General features: G+C 46.2%; 1 protein-coding gene across 1 annotated transcript in view; it reads right to left on the bottom strand.

Annotated features, from left to right (window-relative positions):
* The window catches only part of NMNAT2 (nicotinamide nucleotide adenylyltransferase 2), a 355,628-nt gene that overhangs the window by 34,733 nt on the left and 300,377 nt on the right, over positions 1-20,518 (bottom strand). Inside the window, exon 4 of the mRNA XM_086955693.1 lies at positions 5,234-5,312. Within this exon, the coding sequence (XP_086811819.1) occupies positions 5,234-5,312 (79 nt within the window). The remainder of the gene's footprint in view (positions 1-5,233; positions 5,313-20,518) is intronic.

The following is a 20,518-nucleotide window of genomic DNA, read 5'->3' on the forward strand; positions in this document are numbered from 1 at the left end:
TTAAAGCACACATACCAAGTCATAAACAAGCATTGGAAATGCAATAGGTCTCGCAGCATTAGAGTTAGTGCTTTTAGAATTGATTATGGGTTTTTTTGTAAATCTTTAGCATTTTTGTTTCCTGTAGCCAATGCTAAAGAATTAAAAAAAAAAGCCATAAACATTTCTAAAAGCTCTAACTCAAATGCTCCGAGACCTATTGCACTGTGTGAGGGTGAGGGGTTGAGGGTGAGTGAGGGTGAGTGAGGGTGAGTGAGGGTGAGGGTGAGTGAGGGTGAGTGAGGGGTTGAGGGTGAGTGAGGGTGAGTGAGAGTGAGGGTGAGTGAGAGTGAGGGTGAGTGAGAGTGAGGGTGAGTGAGAGTGAGGGTGAGGGTGAGGGGTTGAGGGTGAGTGAGGGTGAGGGGTTGAGGGTGAGGGTGAGTGAGGGTGAGGGGTTGAGGGTGAGTGAGGGTGAGGGGGTGAGGGTGAGGGTGAGTGAGGGTGAGGGGTTGAGGCTCAGTGAGGGTGAGGGGTTGAGGGTGAGTGAGGGTGAGGGTGAGTGAGAGTGAGGGTGAGTGAGAGTGAGGGTGAGTGAGAGTGAGGGTGAGTGAGGGGTTGAGGGTGAGTGAGGGTGAGGGGTTGAGGGTGAGGGTGGGTGAGGGTGAGTGAGGGTGAGTGAGGGTGAGGGGGTGAGGGTGAGTGAGGGTGAGGGTGAGTGAGGGTGAGGGGTTGAGGGTGAGTGAGGGTGAGTGAGGGTGAGTGAGGGGTTGAGGGTGAGTGAGGGTGAGTGAGAGTGAGGGTGAGTGAGAGTGAGGGTGAGTGAGAGTGAGAGTGAGGGTGAGGGTGAGGGGTTGAGGGTGAGTGAGGGTGAGGGGTTGAGGGTGAGGGTGAGTGAGGGTGAGGGGTTGAGGGTGAGTGAGGGTGAGTGAGGGTGAGTGAGGGTGAGTGAGGGTGAGGGGGTGAGGGTGAGGGTGAGTGAGGGTGAGGGGTTGAGGGTGAGTGAGGGTGAGGGGTTGAGGGTGAGGGTGAGTGAGGGTGAGGGGTTGAGGGTGAGTGAGGGTGAGTGAGGGTGAGTGAGGGTGAGTGAGGGTGAGGGGATGAGGGTGAGGGTGAGTGAGGGTGAGGGGTTGAGGGTGAGTGAGGGTGAGGGGTTGAGGGTGAGGGGTTGAGGGTGAGTGAGGGTGAGGGTGAGTGAGAGTGAGGGTGAGTGAGAGTGAGGGTGAGTGAGGGGTTGAGGGTGAGTGAGGGTGAGGGGTTGAGGGTGAGTGAGGGTGAGGGGTTGAGGGTGAGGGTGGGTGAGGGTGAGTGAGGGTGAGTGAGGGTGAGGGTGGGTGAGGGTGAGTGAGGGTGAGTGAGGGTGAGGGTGGGTGAGGGTGAGTGAGGGTGAGTGAGGGTGAGGGGTTGAGGGTGAGTGAGGGTGAGGGGTTGAGGGTGAGGGGTTGAGGGTGAGTGAGAGTGAGGGTGAGTGAGGGGGTGAGGGGTTGAGGGTGAGTGAGGGTGAGGGTGAGGGTGAGGGGTTGAGGGTGAGTGAGGGTGAGGGGTTGAGGGTGAGGGTGGGTGAGGGTGAGTGAGGGTGAGGGGTTGAGGGTGAGTGAGGGTGAGGGGTTGAGGGTGAGTGAGGGTGAGGGTGAGTGAGGGTGAGGGTGAGTGAGGGTGAGGGGTTGAGGGTGAGGGGTTGAGGGTGAGTGAGGGTGAGGGTGAGTGAGGGTGAGGGTGAGTGAGGGTGAGGGGTTGAGGGTGAGTGAGGGTGAGGGGTTGAGGGTGAGTGAGGGTGAGGGTACATGCTTTTCACTTTCTTCAAAGGTTGTCCGTGCATCAAGGGTAGTTGACTGAACTTTAAGTATAATAATTGTACGTACTCTTCGGTGGCATTGAGCTCACACCCTCGAATGGTCTTCGGTAGTATTGTTTCCTGTAGAATTCTATTTCCTGCTTATAAAGCGCATGTCTCGGTCAGTATCAGCAAAGTGGTATGTGCATGTGAAAGTCGGAGAGTTGGAGGCGGTTAAGGAAATGCAGAACATTCAGCAAAAGTAATGGGAAACCATTTTTATCTTGAAACTGTTTTTAACCGACAGTCTTTTATTCCTAATCATAGATGAGTGGGAGTAATACAGGGACTGGAGCAGCAGCGCCTCAGTTTGGATTGGTGTGGCAGGCAGGAGAAAGTCAGGAGAGGGAGGAGGGGGAACTGCTTGCGAAATGAAATTAAAAGCGGCCGGGCGGGAAATGCTCTCTGTAGCATTTGTGTGAAGCAGGGGGCGGGAGCAGCCTTTGATGTGCGGATAATTAGGGGAGGAGTAGCCAGGAGATCCAAGCTGGGGAACAGATGGCTGGCGCGATGAGACTGACACAGTAAAGACATTACGGTGAGGCCGGGAGGACCTGAGAAACAGAGCCAAACTAGAGGTCATATATGTGGCTTCTATACCAGTGGCGCATAACCCACATATCCCCCCAATGAAAGACAAGGGGAGTGTGATGCAAGCTCGGGGGCTAGAATTAAACATTTGCTGATGTATATCCTGAGAACAACTTTTGCCCCTCTCCAGCAGAGCAAAAGGGGCTTACGCGCACCTTATCAGAGATATTCTTATACCATTGAATAAAAGGGCATGTCGACAGGTACATACTACTTTCCCCAGGCTCCCACCCATGTTACACGCACTTGAACATATGCTGTCTGGCCCATCACTGAGCAAACTCATTACACGATTGTATAGTACCATGCAGAACACGGCCCGGTGCTGATCTCCAAAGCATTAATGGATTGGAACCCCGAAATCAACCCTCCAATCTCGGAAGAGCAGTGTAGGTTTTGTTGTGCCCAATTACGGATGCGCTCTACCAACTAGAAGTTAAAACTCATACACAGATACATCGAGTCATAGGCTAACTCAGTTCTGGATTCTCGAGTGAAAATAGAATATGTCTTCTTTAAGCTAGCAAAGATACAGAGCACCGGCCTCCATACGGACGGGAGGGTAAAATAAAACAGACCCGACTTTAAATGGACCTTGCTCGATATTTTTTAGAAGAACAGATAATAGCTATAGCAGGTCCCGGGAGGCCAAGGGTGAACGGAAGGCTTACCTCGAGGATGCCGATTTTAAGTTTCCCACACTACCATGAACGCGGGTTCAGCTGTTAAACCAGCGTAGGCCGAATTCATAAAATTTAAAGGGAGGACAACGCCCACTGCCCTGATTAAGGTTAACGTGTGGGAGAAATGAGGGGAGGGGAAACCCCGGAGTAAATTATTCCTCTGCTGCCCGTTTTCCGAGAGGAACTCAAATCCCTAAGGAGGGGTCCGAGGGGAGACCTGGAATGGTAGGAGGTTTGGGAAAAAGAAAGGAGAAGGGACTGGAGAGGTCCCGTGGGCTAGGTGAGGTGAATGTAAGGAGGCTGTCACAAGAAAGAGCGGCGGGCAATGACCAAGCGGGTAGTTGCAGGGAGAGGAAGGTTGAAAGGATCGGAGACACGGCGGGTAAAATAAACAAAAAAAGAAGCCGGAGGGAAGAGAGGGGAGGGGGGAGGAGAAATGCGACACGGCGGGAAGGGGAGGGGGCGGAGCGGGTCAAATAAAGAAACAAGCTGGAGGGAAGAGAGGGGAGGGGGGAGGAGAAATGCGACACGGCGGGAAGGGGAGGGGGCGGAGCGGGTAAACAAAGACGGACGTGCACGCGCTTTTAAGCTCAATGCGCATGCGCATTGAGCTTAAAAGTCACGGGCACTGCAAGGAATCGCCACGATTCCTTGCAGTGTGGATAAAGAGCGGATAAGTCCCAATACTCTCGCCTTGCTCGATGCGCATGCGCATCGACAGGCGAGACCTAAAAAGGTTGATGTCAGTCTATGCATGGTATTTTGTACTGGAAGTGTACCCATACAGTAGAAAACCTTTGCTAGACTCACATCGACGCCCTTGCACCATGGCGCAAAGGTGTCTCTTTAGTGCACGCCAGCTGATTTCAGCACCGGCACTAGGGGGAGGGGAGGAAAGGTCCATATTTCAATAAATTTGGCGCACTACATCTCACACATTTATGGCTTCTGCACTGCTCTGCGTGAGAACATAGTAAATCTGGACCTTAGTGTGTTTTGTTGTGTCGGTGGTAATCAGTTGTGGTGTGATGCATTTAGGGCCATATTTACTAACATTTTACATCATGGTTGCACCACTTTTGTGGCACATCCATGATGCAAAATGCTAGTATATATTTACAAAGCCACGGAAAGGGCGATTTGCGCTGCTTCGGAAAAAAATTGTAACGCAATGCGGCGGCTTGCACTGCATTGTGTTACATTTCATTCTGGAAGCGTTCCATGGGTGGAGCATGGGTATTCCCGTGCATCCACCCATGGATTTCATGCAATCCTAGATTTACAATGGTTTGTAAACCTGGGATTGCGTGAAAGCTCTACGCCTCCCAGAGGATGGCATAACAAGGAGAAAAATCATTCTTTCCCCTGGTTCTTTCCTCTTTCTACGTGTGCTGCAATCTGCAACACACGTAGAAAGAGGAAAATGCCTTGAGAAATAGTTTTTTGTACAGCAATGTATCTCTTCTTGCACAAAAGCAATTCTCCTTGCAACACAGGCACCCTTGCACCAAGGTGCAAGGGGGCCTATGTTGGCAATAGACTGCCTCAAGAGCACTTGCACAAGGATGGAGCAGAAATGGATGTATGTCATTACAACGCATGCTTTTACCACGCATGCTTTTACATCGCAACTTTTACAACGCATGCCTTTACAACGCATAGTGTTGAGGGGTGCTGGATAGTGAATAGTTTAATTTACTATTCCAACTCCAGTCCCCGTGGATAGTAGGGAAGGTGTTGGATAGTAAATTAAATCTATTCCCTATCCTAGAGCGCCCCCCAGCGCAATGCGTTGTAATGGTTTGCGTTGTAAAAGTTGCAATGTAAAAGCACTGCATGGTAAAAGTTGCGTTGTAAAGGATGTTTCCCAGCAGAAATACTCTATACATTCGTGAATATGGAACAATTCTGCCCTCCAGTTTTCACGCAGCGCATCAACTTTGCTTTCTGCCCTGCGTTGCCTGAAAGTTGAATAAATATGCCCCTTAGCGTGCACTACTGTGGTGACTTTGGACTATGGTGGACTTGCTTCGGTACACACAGAGGCTGCACCAATCTCTTCTCATTCTGATCATCTAAGGGGCCCCCCATTTACCTGCCACTCTCCCCACGTTCTCCCCATCAAGAAAGAGCATCTCCCCCTGCTTACCTTCATCAGGTCTCGATGGTGCTCCAGGACGCTGCAGGTGGTCTGCCAGGTGTCCTGGTAACACTCCCAGGGGTCAACTCTGTGGAAAGGGAGGTCGAGAAAGGGGAAAAGGGCACAGAGGAGTGATGGAAGGTAAAAAAGGGGGAGAAGAAAGAGAGACAGTGAATGCAAACACATGGATGTTTGTGGTAAAACGGTAAGAGGATAACACACTGAGGACTGTGAGACAGGGCATAGGGGAATAGGAAGGAAAAAGAAAGATGATGTCAGATAAAATAAAAGCAGTATCATGACAACCATAGTCACCCTGCACTTTAGAGGACATTAAGATGTGCAAGAAATTGTGGCGCAATCAGGATACAGCGACTCATATTCCGCCTTGTAGAGTGTCTACATGGTTCACAAACTGTTCAGCACTGGATGCTTTGTACAATTCGCTGAGTCTCCTTCTAGACTGTTCGAAGAAAGGTCCACTCTTCCGAGTAGTCATGGTGCCACCATGCACAGAATAATGTATGCATGTGAAAGGTGTCAAGTGTTCCCTTTAGAAGATCCCAAATTGGAGGAAAAGGCCACAAGGGAAAAAAAACAGCCCAGCAGTGCTAAGAGTCTTGATTGAAGATGCACAGGCTCAATTAGGAGAATGTCTCTCACCAAACCTCTAATAAAGTGCATAAAAGAGAAAAGAGCCAAGCAAACATCCAGATAGAAATACAATAAAAATCCAGTTGCGAGAGGCAAAAATCGGATACAAAAATAGAAATAAGGGGACGAAGAACACAACAAAAAATAGGGCTAAATATCATTATGTTGCAGACTTCATTGAGAACTGCCTCTTTGTATGTGGTCTAAACAGAACATATCACAGGTAAAAAAGATATTTCATCCTGGATTCGGAATCTAAGACCACAGCTTATGGACTCACCACCATCTTGAAAAGGACTCTTTAAAAGGCTTGACCATGCCTTCACTCTGAAAATCATGATGCTCACTTGGGAAGCAAATAGGAAACACAAGTTGCACGTCTGTCTTCCAGTACAACATTCTGCAAGCCCTGTTGTTGCCATACATGAACTGTGCACATAACAGTTCACAAGTGACATCACAGGTCCTTTGACCTCTGATGACATCACAGGTAGTGACATAACATAACCTCAGTGCTGGCGGCATGAAAGGAAGTGAGGCCATATGACCTTTGCCTCTCATGACATCCCAGGAAGTGAAATCACCAAAATAAAAAAAGTACAATAAGTGCAAAATTAAACAAGATCTTCAGGAAAAATAAAATAAAAAAACAAGTTGCTTGACGAGGTACAAGTCTATGCTACTTATAAAATATATGCTATCAGGGCTGCTACTATGCCAGGGATGTAGCCAGCACACATCCAGGGTCAGCCATCAGTTGCCAAAGACCCATGCTGTGCTGCCTAATTAGAGCCCCCACTGTCCAACTACTGCCGCACATGAATGTAATGCTCATCTTCATACTGTTTAACACCTGTGGTGATAAAGTGTAACTCAACGTCAAATGTAAGATTCTGTCACATCACACACAGGTGCTGTAGGAACATGAAAATGTCACCCAATCACAGTGAAAAAGTGGCAGCTATTGTGGCGCTGTAGAAGCAACATAAAGATACACTGGTGTAAAGCCACCCTGCCAAGCGGCATACATCTTGTGTGGCCTAATATGCCTGCATCATCACAAGGCCTGAAGAGGGTCATGCAGTTCCAGCTGCGTAAACAAAGCTCAGTGTCTGACATATATTTCTCTTTCGCCGCCAATTGGTGGTGCCGCGCTCCATTACAAACAGAGCAATGATACATCACGGCTGCTCGGACCCTCGCCTTAAATAATGTCCTAGATATGACCGGATTCAGTCAATTTAGTCTGACCGTGCAGTCTTAGCTCCTCCTTCTGGCAATGAATAAGTGTTAATTGTTTCAAAATGGCGCATCCTCACAAGTGTGGTGCTTTTTAGTAACCACCAAGGGGCAGAACAGTCTTTAGAGGAAATAACTATGGAAGAGTTGAGCATCTGCCTTATTTATTTAATTTATTTAAGGAGCTTGTTGAGCGCATAGCTACACCGAAGTGTCTCTCGGCGCTATGGGGGCAGTAGCAGAGGACAGGTGATCACAACATAGAGTATGTTAATATAATGTACAAAATAGACAAAAAATCGCCACGTCTTTTCTTGTTGCTTTTAATGCTTGTTTGGATAGAGACCAGCCAACACGTGTTTCATCAGAGAACAGTCAACTCTGACTCTTCAGGGCCAAGTCATAATAGATGGCATGGATAATCCTACGAACGGTGATAATTCCAACCCGGTCGGAGTATGAGTAGGTGAAGATGCAATCGTGATTACAATGAAGATGCAATGTTCTCCGCTATAGAAAGTTGAATAATTCCAGCATTTGGGCAGCCTGGACGAACGCCGAGACATGGGGTCCATCATATCTTGATGATCTTGACACCAATTGTTGTCTTGTCTGCTTATTTCTGCGACATGCATGTTGCTGGGAGCGGGCTGGTGAGTGGGTCGATATTGGCACTATATCTTTTGCAACGCGACTACTTGCAGTAAGACGTACCCGTCCTTCTTAGACCCCTGAACGGCGTTACCGTGCACACTGATTATGTTTCAGTGGACTATTGTTACAGTTGATTCCTGATTGATACACTCAGCTTTCCGATTTGAATCTGGTCATTGAACCTGGAATTATTAAAGACATGGCGATTTCTTGTCTATTTCGTTCATTATATTAACATACTCTGTGTTGTGATCTTGATTATTATTGTACAGGTTTGGAGTTCCAAACACTAGCTTAGGGGTTATTATGGTCACCCCTTTCCTGTTAGCACCATATTACTCGATCGTATGTCGACCTGACAGCCGGTTATTCTGCTGAGCGCAAGTGTTCCCTTTATACTGAAAAACCCTTTTCTGTGGATACGACTACGAGTAGCAGAGGACACGGTCTGAAGAAGGCAAGCATTTAGTCAGGGCTGCTAAAAAGTAGGGTTTTTAAGTTTTTATGAAATTGAAGCAGTGAGTTACAGGATCTGAGAGAGAGCGACAGAGTGTTCCAAGGTTTCGGGTCCAACACAGAAAAGGAGCAGCCCCTAAGACGAGTTCTGAGGAACCTTAGCACTGAAAACAAAGCCAGGTTAGCAGATCTCAGCTCACGGGTGGGGAAATAAGGAGACACCAGAACCTGGATGTAAGAGGGCGCAAAAACATGTCTAGTGCAAAACATGTAGAACAGGGCTTTGAACTTGATCCGTTTGTTCACTTTTAGCCAGTGCAGTTTCTGCAACAGGTGAGAAGTGGATGAGAATTATGGCAGCCGAAAGAGAAGATGAGAAGCTGCAGTTTGGATGATATGCAGACGGCGAATCATGACTGTCAGCACCCGGATAAAGGACATTCCCATAATCCAGCCTGAATGTGACCAAGGCTTGCAGCACGGTTGACTGAGCATCTGGGGGATCAGCCAGAGTATTTTCTTCAGCCAATTCAGCAAGGAGAAGAAAGAGGCAGAAAGCTTAGAGACCTGTGGTGTCAGGGAGAAATTTTTTTCAATAATAAAAGCGAGATTCTTCACTTTATCCACCGGCGTGGGCAGTGGCCCCAGAATGGCAGGCCAGTGACTGACTCCCAAAAGACCAGGGTTATTTCCCAGAATCAGAACTTCGGTTTTGTTGCCATTGAGTTGAAGGGTGTTTTTATTCATCCAGTGAGCGACATTAGCAAAACCTTACCTGAGGGGAGAATGGTCTTTACTACAAGCCGCGGATAAAGAGAAGATAATATGAGAATCGTCTGCATATGAGAAAACAATGAGACCAGACATTTTCAATCACATCCATCAAGGGGCATACATAAATGTTAGTATCAGAGTAATAGAGGTGTTGTTTGCTGAAAAGACCTGAAAGGTTCGCTCCTTTAAAAAGGAGGATAGCCAGTTCAGAACAGTGTTGGTGATGCCTAGAGCCTCCAAACTATTCAAGAGAATAGAGTGTGAGATCGTGTCAAAGGCTACACTTAGGTCTAAGAGGATGAGGGTGGCTGCCCCTCCCCGAATTAAGTTCTTTCCTCAAAAATTCCTTGACTCAGAATATTGCGGATTCTGTGCTGAAGCCTGCCCTGAAGCCAGACTGGGAAGGGTGCAACATGTTGGTGGTGGTCAAATACGAAGAAAGGTGAACGTTGACATGATTTTCCAAGATTCTGGAGAAAACAGAAAGAAGTGAGATTGGCCTGAAGTTGGACCAGCACTGGGGTCCGAGGTCCTTCTTCTTAAGCAGAGGGAGTATCAAAGCATGTTTCCAATTCTGGGGAACCTCCCCGGAGACCAGGGGCGAATTCAGAAGATCCAGCACTACCCTGAGAACAACTCAACTAGGCAGAATTTAGATGGTGGGAAACTGTCAAGCGGGGAGCCAGATTTAATAGTAGCCAATAAGGTCTAGAGGAGGCCACACATTAATCCTCAAGGGTGTGTACGACTTTATTATATGCTCACAAACAGCAAGGTGTAAGACTGATGGGCTGGGAGTCGCAAACTTGCATGCGTCATCTTTTAATTGTTGGGGAATAATCTCAACTTTGTTTAGGAAGAAAAAGGCCAGTTCATAACACTGTTGCCGAGAAAGGTAGTGAGGCAGTGAGAAAGAGCAGGCTACAAACACATCTTTAACTTCTTTGAATAAGGTTTTTTGGCAGTTGTGGGCATTAGAAATTATTTCAGTGTAGAAAGCTGCCCGACCCGTACAGCTTTACAGGAGGCATGGTATTTTTTCAAGGCCAACACATAGGCATTCTTATCCACGAATGCAGTGTTTCCTCCTGGCCCTTTCCAGGGCTTTACAAGCCTTTTTCTCTAAGCAGAGACTGTCGTTAAACCAGGGTGCTGGAGGGCGCACTCTGTTCTGTATTTTTGAAGAGCGAGGCAGAATTGAGTCCGTGGCACTTTTGAGCCAATGATGAACTGCAATTTGGTCAGAATCTGGTCTAGATGATAGAACAGGAAAAGTATGGAGGAGAACTTTGTTTAATTCCCTCATATCTATTTTGGCCCAGTTCCTGTTAGGAGATTGTCGGGCGACCAATTTGCTGGCAGTGGAGGAACTGTAATATGGAAAGGAACTGCAAAATGGTCGGTCCAGCTAAGTAGGACCGGAAGGTCAGCAGAGATAAATGGAAGATTGGAAAAGACAGGGTCCAGAAGGTGGCCTGCAATGTGGTGGCTGTAGAGTTCAAGAGCAAGAGATTGAGGGATCTTATGTCCTCTATAAAGGCTCTCGATAACTTACCTTCTGGATCTTCAAGATGTACATTAAGATCACAGAGCAAAAGTTACATTTGCTGCCTGTAAAGTGAAAGGCACCAAATAGTCAGCTAGGCCTGTACACCAGGCACTTGACGGTCCTGGACGATGGTAAATGAGGGCCCCAGAAAGTGTAAATTTTTGTGAATTTGAAAGAGAGAAATGGAGTGCCTCACAGTTAGGGATTTGAAGATTTTTAATACTACAATTATAGTCATTTTTTATAAATAATGGTGATGACGCCTCCTACTCTGTCAGGTCTATTTATCCCAATAAGGGCAAAGTTGTTATTACCAAGGAGATTGTCTGCTGTCTGGGAAGCATGGCAAGTGTAGTGAGCTGGAAAATGGCACTGCCAAACCACCATATGTAAAGGCCCTGCAAAGTAAGAAAAGGTGTTGTGTGGGCAGGCGGGACCTCCAGTTGACTAGCAACTGATAGCCACAACTCACCTTGAATTTCAATGTCTTCTAGACAACACTCAATCAGGATTCAGAAAGAACCACAACACCGAAACAGCATTCATGGCAGCCACCGATGGCATTCAAATCATCCTGGACCGAGGAGAAACTGTGGCCCTCATTCTGCTTGACTTCTCCACGACTTTTAACACTGTCTCCCACAACATCCTCATCAAAAAATTCCACAGGATTGGCATAGAAGGATCTGCTTTCAAATTGACTGGTTCCTTCGTCCATGAAGAACCCAAACAATCAGACTGCCACCCTTCGCATCAGAGACCAACCAAGTGATATGCGGAGTCCCACATGGATGATCCCGCAGGCACACCCTTTTCAACAAATACACAACACCACATGCCAGCATCATCCGATCACAAGACATTACCATAATCTTCTTGTCTTTGACACCAAACTCATACTCTCCCTGACAGACAAGACAACAACCTCCAGAATTAACTTCAGCAACTAGATGACAATGGTATCAGACGGGATGCAAACCAACTGTCTGAAGTACAACTCCGACAAGAAAGAACTACTGGTCTTCGGCAAAAAGACCTTCCCATGGGATTCCACCTGGTGGCTGTCAGAGCTAGGACCAACACCCACCTCCAAAGCCCACGCAAGAACTCTAGGCATCACCCTAGACGATGAGCTCAATATGACAGATTAAGGCAATGCACTGTGCACCTCCTGCTTCCACATCCTATGCACGCTGTGAAAGATCTTCATATGGTTTCCTCAGAACCCCAGACGGACTGTCACGCAAGCACTCATCACCAGCTGGCTGGACTACAGCAACACTCTCTGTACCAGAATCTCCAAACCCCTCCTACACAGACTCCAGACCATCTAGAAAACCACAGCAAGACTCATACGCAACCTCCCATGTCACAACTGCATCACACCTCAAGAAGCTTTACTGGCTCCCCATTGACAAGTGCAGCCAATTCAAACTTCTCATGCACACATACAAAGCTGTAAACACTCTTTGTTTTTTAAATAATGTTTATTCGTTTTTGGTATTGCTTACAAAGCCCCTTAGGCGATGGGAGTCATACACATAATTTTAGAGCAATATACTGAAAAGCAAACCTTTGCATGTGGTATGAGCATCAGTCTAATATTGATACCACAGCGGGATCCTGTAGTTTTATAAACACCATTAACATAACTTTTAACCCCTTCCATGCGTTTGTCGGCCAACGGCCGTCGCAAGCACTACCTCTGTAGTGCTGTTCAAGTCCGCTGGCCGAGGCGGCCCGCCTACTCCACAAAACGGCTGCACTGCGGCGGAATTGCCGCCGCGGTTAACGTTTTAGCATCTGTCATGCACCAAGAGAACGCATTGATGAACACTGATTCTGGACGTATCATTAGGAGCCCAGCAGTTTGAGTATCTGTTAGTAAATGGGGAGATCGGAGCTACCTATGTTTATGTTAAGGGGAGGGCTAAGTGTTGGTCTAACCTTGAGGGTTTTCTAGTGGAGCCAGGCCGTGGGCACCTTGTGGGGTGGGTGTCTATTGGCTAGGGGGAGGGAAGAGAGGGGGGATGTGAGCAGGCGGACGCTGGCATAGGTGAGATTGTCACATGGAGGGTCCATTATTGCTGTAAGGTGGATTGATCCTGGGTAGGTCCCTGGTTGAAGGATGTGGAGTTAAGTTTTGATTCTATGAATGTTAGGTATTTATCCCAGTCTAGGGGGTTGGTGGCAGTGGGAGGATTCAGAGGCTTACCTTATATCAGCTTGTGCTCAGCCAATAGTGCCTTGCGAAGGTCGGAGAGCCACACCTGTGTTTGGGGTGCTGAATTTGATTTCCAGGACATGGCCAGTCTGCGCTTAGCTAGGCCTAGTTTTAGATCCAGGAATTTATTAATGATTTTACTACATGTGTTGCGCTTTGTTATGCCTAACAGGAAGTGAGGACCCTATGCTGTGATTGTTGTGTACATGGTCTCAGAAAGTGTGGCGGCCACCTCAATGTTGTAAGCTGCTTGTTGTGGACGTGCCCATACTATATGAATAAATGTGGTGTCGGAATTATGATATTGAGGGCAAATTCCAGGTGAGTTCGCTTATGTACGTGCCAGCCTGTGGGAGGTGAGGTACATGTGGTGGAGGTAGTTAAATGGAGTATACATATTTCTGGCATTAGTGAATAGTAACTTCAGAAAACCTATGCATTGTGCCCACTGTTTATCAGTTAGTGTGGTTGTCAATGCTGCGTCCCAGTATTCTGAGAGGTGTTAGTAGGGGCACGACAGCTGATCACATCAAATTATACAGTGTGGTAATTGCTTTCCTACCGGTACCATGTGTAAAAAGTATCTGTAATAAACTAGGGCCTAGATGTATCATCGTTCCTATTTGAGATTTCTTAATAGCGATTTTTACCAAATCGCTATTAAGAAATCGCAAAATGGGATGTATGTTTTAAATCGCTATTTTTTTGTGATTCCTTATTATTCCTAATTTGCGAATTCGCAAGTTGCGAATTCGCAAATAAGGAATAATTTCCCATTCATTCCTATGGGCCAGGAGGCCCATAGGAATGATTGCGAAATAATTCTCAAATTGCGAATTCGCAATTTGCTAATCGCAATTTGAGAATTATTGCAAGGGTGCAGGGGTGTCTCATGGACACCCTGCTGCACCCCTGAAACTTACATGTGTGTGCATATGGCGCACATACATGCCCTATGGGCATGTATGTGTGTCACATGCCACCCTCAAAATTGTCAAATTTTGGTTTTTGAAAGGATTTCGCAAATTAACACGAACCTCAAGTTGGTGTTAATTTGCGATTCCTTAACCTGAATTCGCAAATTAAAAAAGCTTCATACATGGCATTTAAGGAATCGCAAAATTGCGATTCCTTAAATGCTTAAGCAAAATAAGGAATCGCAATTTTTTGCGATTCCTTATTTTGCTAATTTCACTTACATCCCAAAAGATGCAAAATGTCCGTTTGCGATTCGTTAAGGCCGAAATTCGGCGAATTTCGGCCTTAACGAATCGCAAAATGCTTGACGTAGATGTTTTAGTTTCGTTGTGTGTATGCAGTAAGTAGAAAGGAACCTGGGGATTTGCCATAATCGTCGTACAGTGTATCAAAGTCACATAGATTCGAGTCAATGAATAAGTCTCCCCAGGTGGTTAAACCAGCCGCGGATCAGTCTGTAATTTCTGGGCGCGTAACTCTAGCTTGTAGCCCGGGGAATACCCAGAGGGGTAGATCTGGAGCATAGGGTGGAGGTGAGGGCCTTCGTAGCACATAGCAGGACCAGCAGCTGGAGGCCGTAGACATTAGTATATTTCTTGGGTCCAGAGCCGTATACACTTTCACCAACCCACCAGGCACCTATGCTCTGCCTCACTCACACACATTCCCTGTTATTGCAAAAGCAAAGCTAGAGGTTGCTCTCTTGCCTACATTCCATCGAAGCTATGAAATAACCTCACTTAACTAATAACAGCCTCCTCCTCACTTCTTGAGCTCCGCAAGAAGCTGAAGCCCTGGCTCTTTGTATACACATCTTGGGGACCGCACACCTGCCCAAGCGCCTGGATACCGTCTCAGGTGATTGATTAGTGCGCTATGCAAATCAACATAACATAACTATCACTGTTGGACTGGCCCCGTTACTTGTGATGTGTTGCCCTCCAACACATGTAATTTGCTGTTCGGGCTCTCACAGACTTCAAAAGGCAGCCTAGCCTGGCAGTAACTGGAAAGCCATGGACAGAACTGTGAGTGATTATGATTTACAGTACTGACAGAGTGCGCAATACTTGACTATTCAATGTTACAAGTAGGCTCCTTTGACCCCGAGGTTCTGGTTAGTCCATCTATCCACACTGATCCAGCAACATGAATCAACAAAAACAGCAAGGCGTGTCACCAAACCTTTGACAGTGATTGCCACACTGTTTGAGGGCACCAGTGAAGCAAGACCACAAGGCTGTTGTCTACTACTTATCCACCATCCCAGAGAAGTAGCCTTTTCACACCACTTATAAAATATTAAGCATATCAAAGCCTCCAGCCTAGTCTGCTAACTAGTTATATCAACATCTACAGTGCGCTAAGAATTAGACAATATTTACAACCCTCTAAAGCGCTTTAAATATAAGACACCTCCCCTTTGAAAACCTCAATGGGCAAGATGTATGAAAATTCCATTCACAAAAAGTGGTTGAAAATTACGCACCAACATTTTCTGAATGGAACAGAATGTGCTAATAGGTTGGTTTGCAAAATTCCCATTCAAAGTGAGTCGCAATCCTACCTACTTCATTACTATTCATGATTAGGTAGCAAATAGTGACTCACTGCAATTGGTGTCTATCACAGAGATACTGGCCTTTTGGGGTCAGCAAACCACCATGACTGCAATTTGATTTTGAATTTGTTTTTTAAAATGCAATCTGTTTTACCTAAAGAAAACTGGGCTACGTCTAACAAAAAAGTTTTCTTGCACCACTGTCATTGCCCTACAATTTTTTTTTTAACATCTCAAGGGGATTTGTTCCCTTTTGCAAATGTGTCACCACCCCAACTTGGGCATCTGTAACTTCAATGTTTTCCGACCAGATCTGAGTCACAAAACATGGCCACATTGCTTTGCGAATTGCAATTTTGAAGCGACGCCATAAACATGCCCCATTTTGCGATTCGGTAACCACTTATTGAATCGCAAAATGAGTTTGCTACAAAACAAAAGGCCATTTTGCAGTCGTAAATTATGTGAAATTGTAAATGGTAGGCTTTGCAACCCCAAAATGCTTTGTACATCTGTTGGACTTAGCCCTTCTGGCAGGTTCACCCCTGAACTTTTTGCCTGGTGTTATTAAATAATTATAGTGATGTCTTGGTTTCTGCACACTTTCACTGTGTCCCAGTAGAAAGTGCGTGCGCACTCTAAGTGCGTGTAGTGAGGTTGGCCTGCCCTCCCATAGGAATGCATGGGGAATGTATGTGTCCCTGGTAGTTCCTGATGCGTGGGGTGTGCAGGCTTGAGTTTGGTATGTGCGGACTCGTGTGATTGAATGCTGCGCAATGATATATGCGGCATGATTGTGTCTAATGTGGAAGTGCTACTTCTAGAAGTGTGCGTTTGTGTAATCTGTGTCTGGCTTGTGATTGGCTGGAGCTGGCTGGTGAGCCTGGCTCCAGGAGTCTGGATGGGTCTGCCCGGTGGTGAGTGTGAGATTAGCATGCTGATGGCTGGGGAGGAGTGCACCTGGGTCCTGAATAGGGCTGGGCTTTCCCCACACAATGCTGGCTCCGCCCCCTGTGGTGCGTCTAATGTCCCTAGCCCTGCCAGTGAATAGAGTGAGGGGCTGAGCACATCAAGGGTGCTCCCAGACCAGCTGCGACTGGTTCTTCCCCCACCCTGTACCTTTAGACAAAGGATTTCTCTGTATAAAAGGAGGCTGTGACCTCTTGTCAAATGTTCTTGTTCAAAACTTGAATCCTACCAGGGGCATGCTGCTGCTGGGGCCCGGGGGAAGATTTCCTCCCCGGGCCCTGCCCAGCCCCTGGACTACTGCAGCCCCTGGACCCCTGAAGGACTTTGCAGGACTGTTGGCTCCTCTAGGGCCTGGGGGCCCTGGATTCCTTCTCTAAGCACCTGGGAGAGCTTCTTCTTTGCCCTAGCGCTGGGGAGCGCTTCATTTTACTTATAGCGCTTGAGAGCTCTTTACCTTGTGCCCTTCTAGCGCTTGGGAGCGTTTTATTTCCTGCTAGCGCTTGGGAGCACTATTGATCTCAGTCGGTGCCCCGTTTTATTTATTTTATTCACGGGAGCCCACCCCGTATCGCGGAGAGACTTCACCGCCGCAGCCCAGGAGTGTGTGCCGCCCCCGCTGGGCCGCCGCGCTGCCTGCGACGACCCGGAAGAGGTTGTCCGGCAGCCAATCCCAGCGCGGCCTGGCCGGAAGTCCCGCCCCCGCCGCAGCCACGAGACGAGGGAAGGGAGCTGCTGTCTGAGGAGCCACGAAGGCTCCACATCGAGTCCAGGTCCCGAGATGGGGGATTGGGTGAAGAGCGGGCCGGGCGCATTGTGAAGACGGGGCTCTCATGTGGTGAGAGAGCCCCGCAAAGTGCTGCCACCGCTCCGAGCAAGAGAGGAGAGGCTGCAGGAGAGGAGACGCTGCCTCCCACCCAGCCGGTGAGTGCAGGCGTCCCCGCGGGTTGTCCCTCTGTGCTCCCCTTTATTTCTGAGTCCCCGAGGGGGCTCCTGGGGGCATTTGGCGATTCTTGAGTCCCCCGAGTGGGACTCCAACGTTCAGGGCCATTTGTGTGTACCCAGCCCCGAGAGGCTCAAAGCGCCCCTTTGTTTCCGAGCCCACGAGAGGCTCAAGAAAGCCCCACATTGTTTCCGAGCCCACAAGAGGCTCTTGGCTCATTCTGTTGATATTGAGTCCCCACAGGAGGGACTCCAACGAAGGCCCCACATTGTTCTCGAGCCCTGAGAGGCTCCACCGTTGGCATTTGTTCTTCCGAGCCTACGAGGCTCAGTCCTAGCATCTTTGTTGTCGAGCCCAGAGAGGCTCCCGGCGCCCCATGTGCTCTTCGAGCCCCGAGAGGCTCCAGGCTCCACAGTTATTTGCCCACAAGGCTCAGGGGGCATTTTAGTTGTTCAGAGCCTGCGAGGCTCCCACCTTGGCCCCATCATCTACAGCTGCCCAGCACTTAGTGGGCAACTGCCACATTTAGGTGTTCTTGGCTACCTGCAGCCTGTCCTGACATTGAGACATAGGGCGTCCTAGCCCCAGTGAGGCCAGTTGGCCTGGGTATAGTTTTGAGTTCATGCTAATATCATTTCTGCAAAGTGTTCTTTGCTGCACCTCTGAATGTGTTGTAGATGCATCATGTGCCTTGTTCCTTACACCTCTGAATGTGTTGTTTATGCATCATGTGTTCTCCTGTGCTGCACCTTGAATGTGTTGTAGATGCATCATGTGCCTTGTTCCTTACACCTCTGAATGTGTGATTATGCATTATGTGTTTCTCCTGCACCTCTGAATGTGTTTTGATGCGTCATGTGCCTTGTTCCTTACACCGCTGAATGCATGTTTATACATCACGTATCTTTCCTACACCTCTGAATGTTCTATGCATCATGTGTGAAGCTTCTGATTGTTAAATGTTCTATTTTGTGCTACAGTGATTATTAGTCTATGATCCACCAAGTGCTATTTCTAACATTATTTCTAGTTCTAAAAGTGTTTATTCCTGACAGTGGTCCAGGTGGCCCTGTCCTGTACATAATCCCCTGTAAATTCTGCCCGTGCCTGTTGGCACATTGTAAAGTGTGTGTTTCTATCTAATGTGTTTTGCAATACAAAGGCTATTTTTACATATACCTTGTGTGGAGTTCCTTTTGTGGGAAGCCTTGGATGTTGTTGCTGGTGGGTGCATGCGCAAATGCTTTACACATCGCCTCCGAGATAAGCCTGACTGCTCGTGCCAAGCTACCAAGAGGGTGAGCAGGGGTTGTCTTGGTGGGTGACTTCCTTACCCTACCTTAGGAATGGTGGTTTCTGCCTGGCTTTGGCGCAAGCCTTAGCCAACCAGGAATCCAATTTCTAACAATATCTGACCTCTTATTCTATTTAATCTTACTCCTGCAGAAACTTCACCAAACACGCTATTATTTAACCACACTCATGGGAATCACCACTGTTAGTGCTGGCCTTACAGATTGGTAACAATATGTTACGGATGCTGAATGTAACACACTTTCAGAAAGTTCAGGGTTTCTAAACCTACAACATATGTAAAAAGAAAAACTACAAGGCTCAGAAAGCAACATGTTGTTTCAAATTGAATAAAAGGGCGGGGAGGGGCAAAGGCTCATTTGTGAACTTTAACACATTACCAATGAATCACTGCTTAGTTTTGCATGCAGTAAAATGTCACACACAATGCAATTACATGACACACCTAAACACATTGAAAAAATTAAGCAGTGACATATAAGCAATCTCAAAACCTAGGCGCTATTACAAATGAAAAAACATGAAAGCTCCTATTGTGAGTGACTGTGTGCAGGGCTATTGGCAGTACTGTACACAGGTCCAAAGGAGCAAATGTGTCAAGCAGCACAGGATGACTGGCACAGAGTACTGACAGGGGTCTAGATAACTTCTTTCAGTGCTGCCCAGTTCAATCAAGAGCTTGCAGGTGAAGTATGTTCCTGCCCGGTGCAGCCTTGGGCCTAGGAGGCCTTGAAGGGTTTGTTGCTAAGCAACTCTTTAGCAAATTGAAACAGTAGCTATTTTCAACTGACCCCAGCAACTGCTGCTGGAATTCTATGTCAGGAGACAGAGGCTTCAGATTATGCTTCTCTTTCTTTTAGTACGTAAAACACAGCCGCCAATCACATATTAATAGATGAAAAAACAACATCTCCCATGAGCCTCAGTCGTCCAGTATTCACCAATAATTGGGGAGTACAACAAAGAGAAACCAGTGCAACCATATTACTTCCTCGTTTTTTGCTGCTGCAGCAGTACACAGACAAAATATCGAGTTTTAAATTTCGATATACAATTATATCGAAGTTTAAATATCGATGGCACATAATATAGAAGCTAAGTAATATCGACACTCTTAATATCGATATTAGTAATATCGAAGTTTTAAATATCGATGTCAGTAATATCGAAGTACATAATTTCGATGTTACTAATATCGATTTTTAAATAAATTTTGTGTATATTATATCGTATTTTTTATGTTTTATTATTTATTTTTAATGTAATTTAATTAAATATTGTCTTTTAGTACTGTAGCGGGTTGTGGGTTTATAGGGGGAATAGGGTGGTAAGTAATTTAATTATTTTAAATTAATTATTAATTAGTAGGAATTATTAATTAATTAATTGAGAATAATTTTAAAATAATTTTAATTAATTGAATAATTGATAGATATGTTCTGTAGCGGGTAATGGGTTTATAGTGGATTAGGGTGGGAAGTAATTTAATTATGTAAAACTAATTATTAATTAGTAGGAATTATTAATTAATTAATTGAGAATTATTTATAATTAATTTTAAATAATTGATTAATTGATAAATATGTTCTGTAGCGGGTTATGGGTTTATAGGGGAATAGGGTGGGAAGTAATTTAATAATGTTGAAATAATTATTATTTTGTAGGAGTCATACATTATTTTAAAATAATTGGTAATTATATTTAATTATTTTGGTAATTATTTTTAATTAATTGATTAATTGATAAATATGTTCGGTAGCGGGTTGTGGGTTTATAGGGGAATAGGGTGGGAAGTAATTTCATTATGTAGAATTAATTATTAATTAGTAGGAAGCATACATTAATTTTTATTAATTGGTAATTAATTGGTAAATAATTTTAATTAATTGGTAATTAATTTTAAATAATCCATTAATTGATAGATGTGTTCTGTTGCGGGTTGTGTGTTTATAGGGGAATATGGTGGGAACTAATTTTAATGT

The sequence above is a fragment of the Lissotriton vulgaris genome, chromosome 1_1 (genome assembly GCF_964263255.1).
Source record: "Lissotriton vulgaris chromosome 1_1, aLisVul1.2, whole genome shotgun sequence".
Classification (NCBI taxonomy): domain Eukaryota; kingdom Metazoa; phylum Chordata; class Amphibia; order Caudata; family Salamandridae; genus Lissotriton; species Lissotriton vulgaris.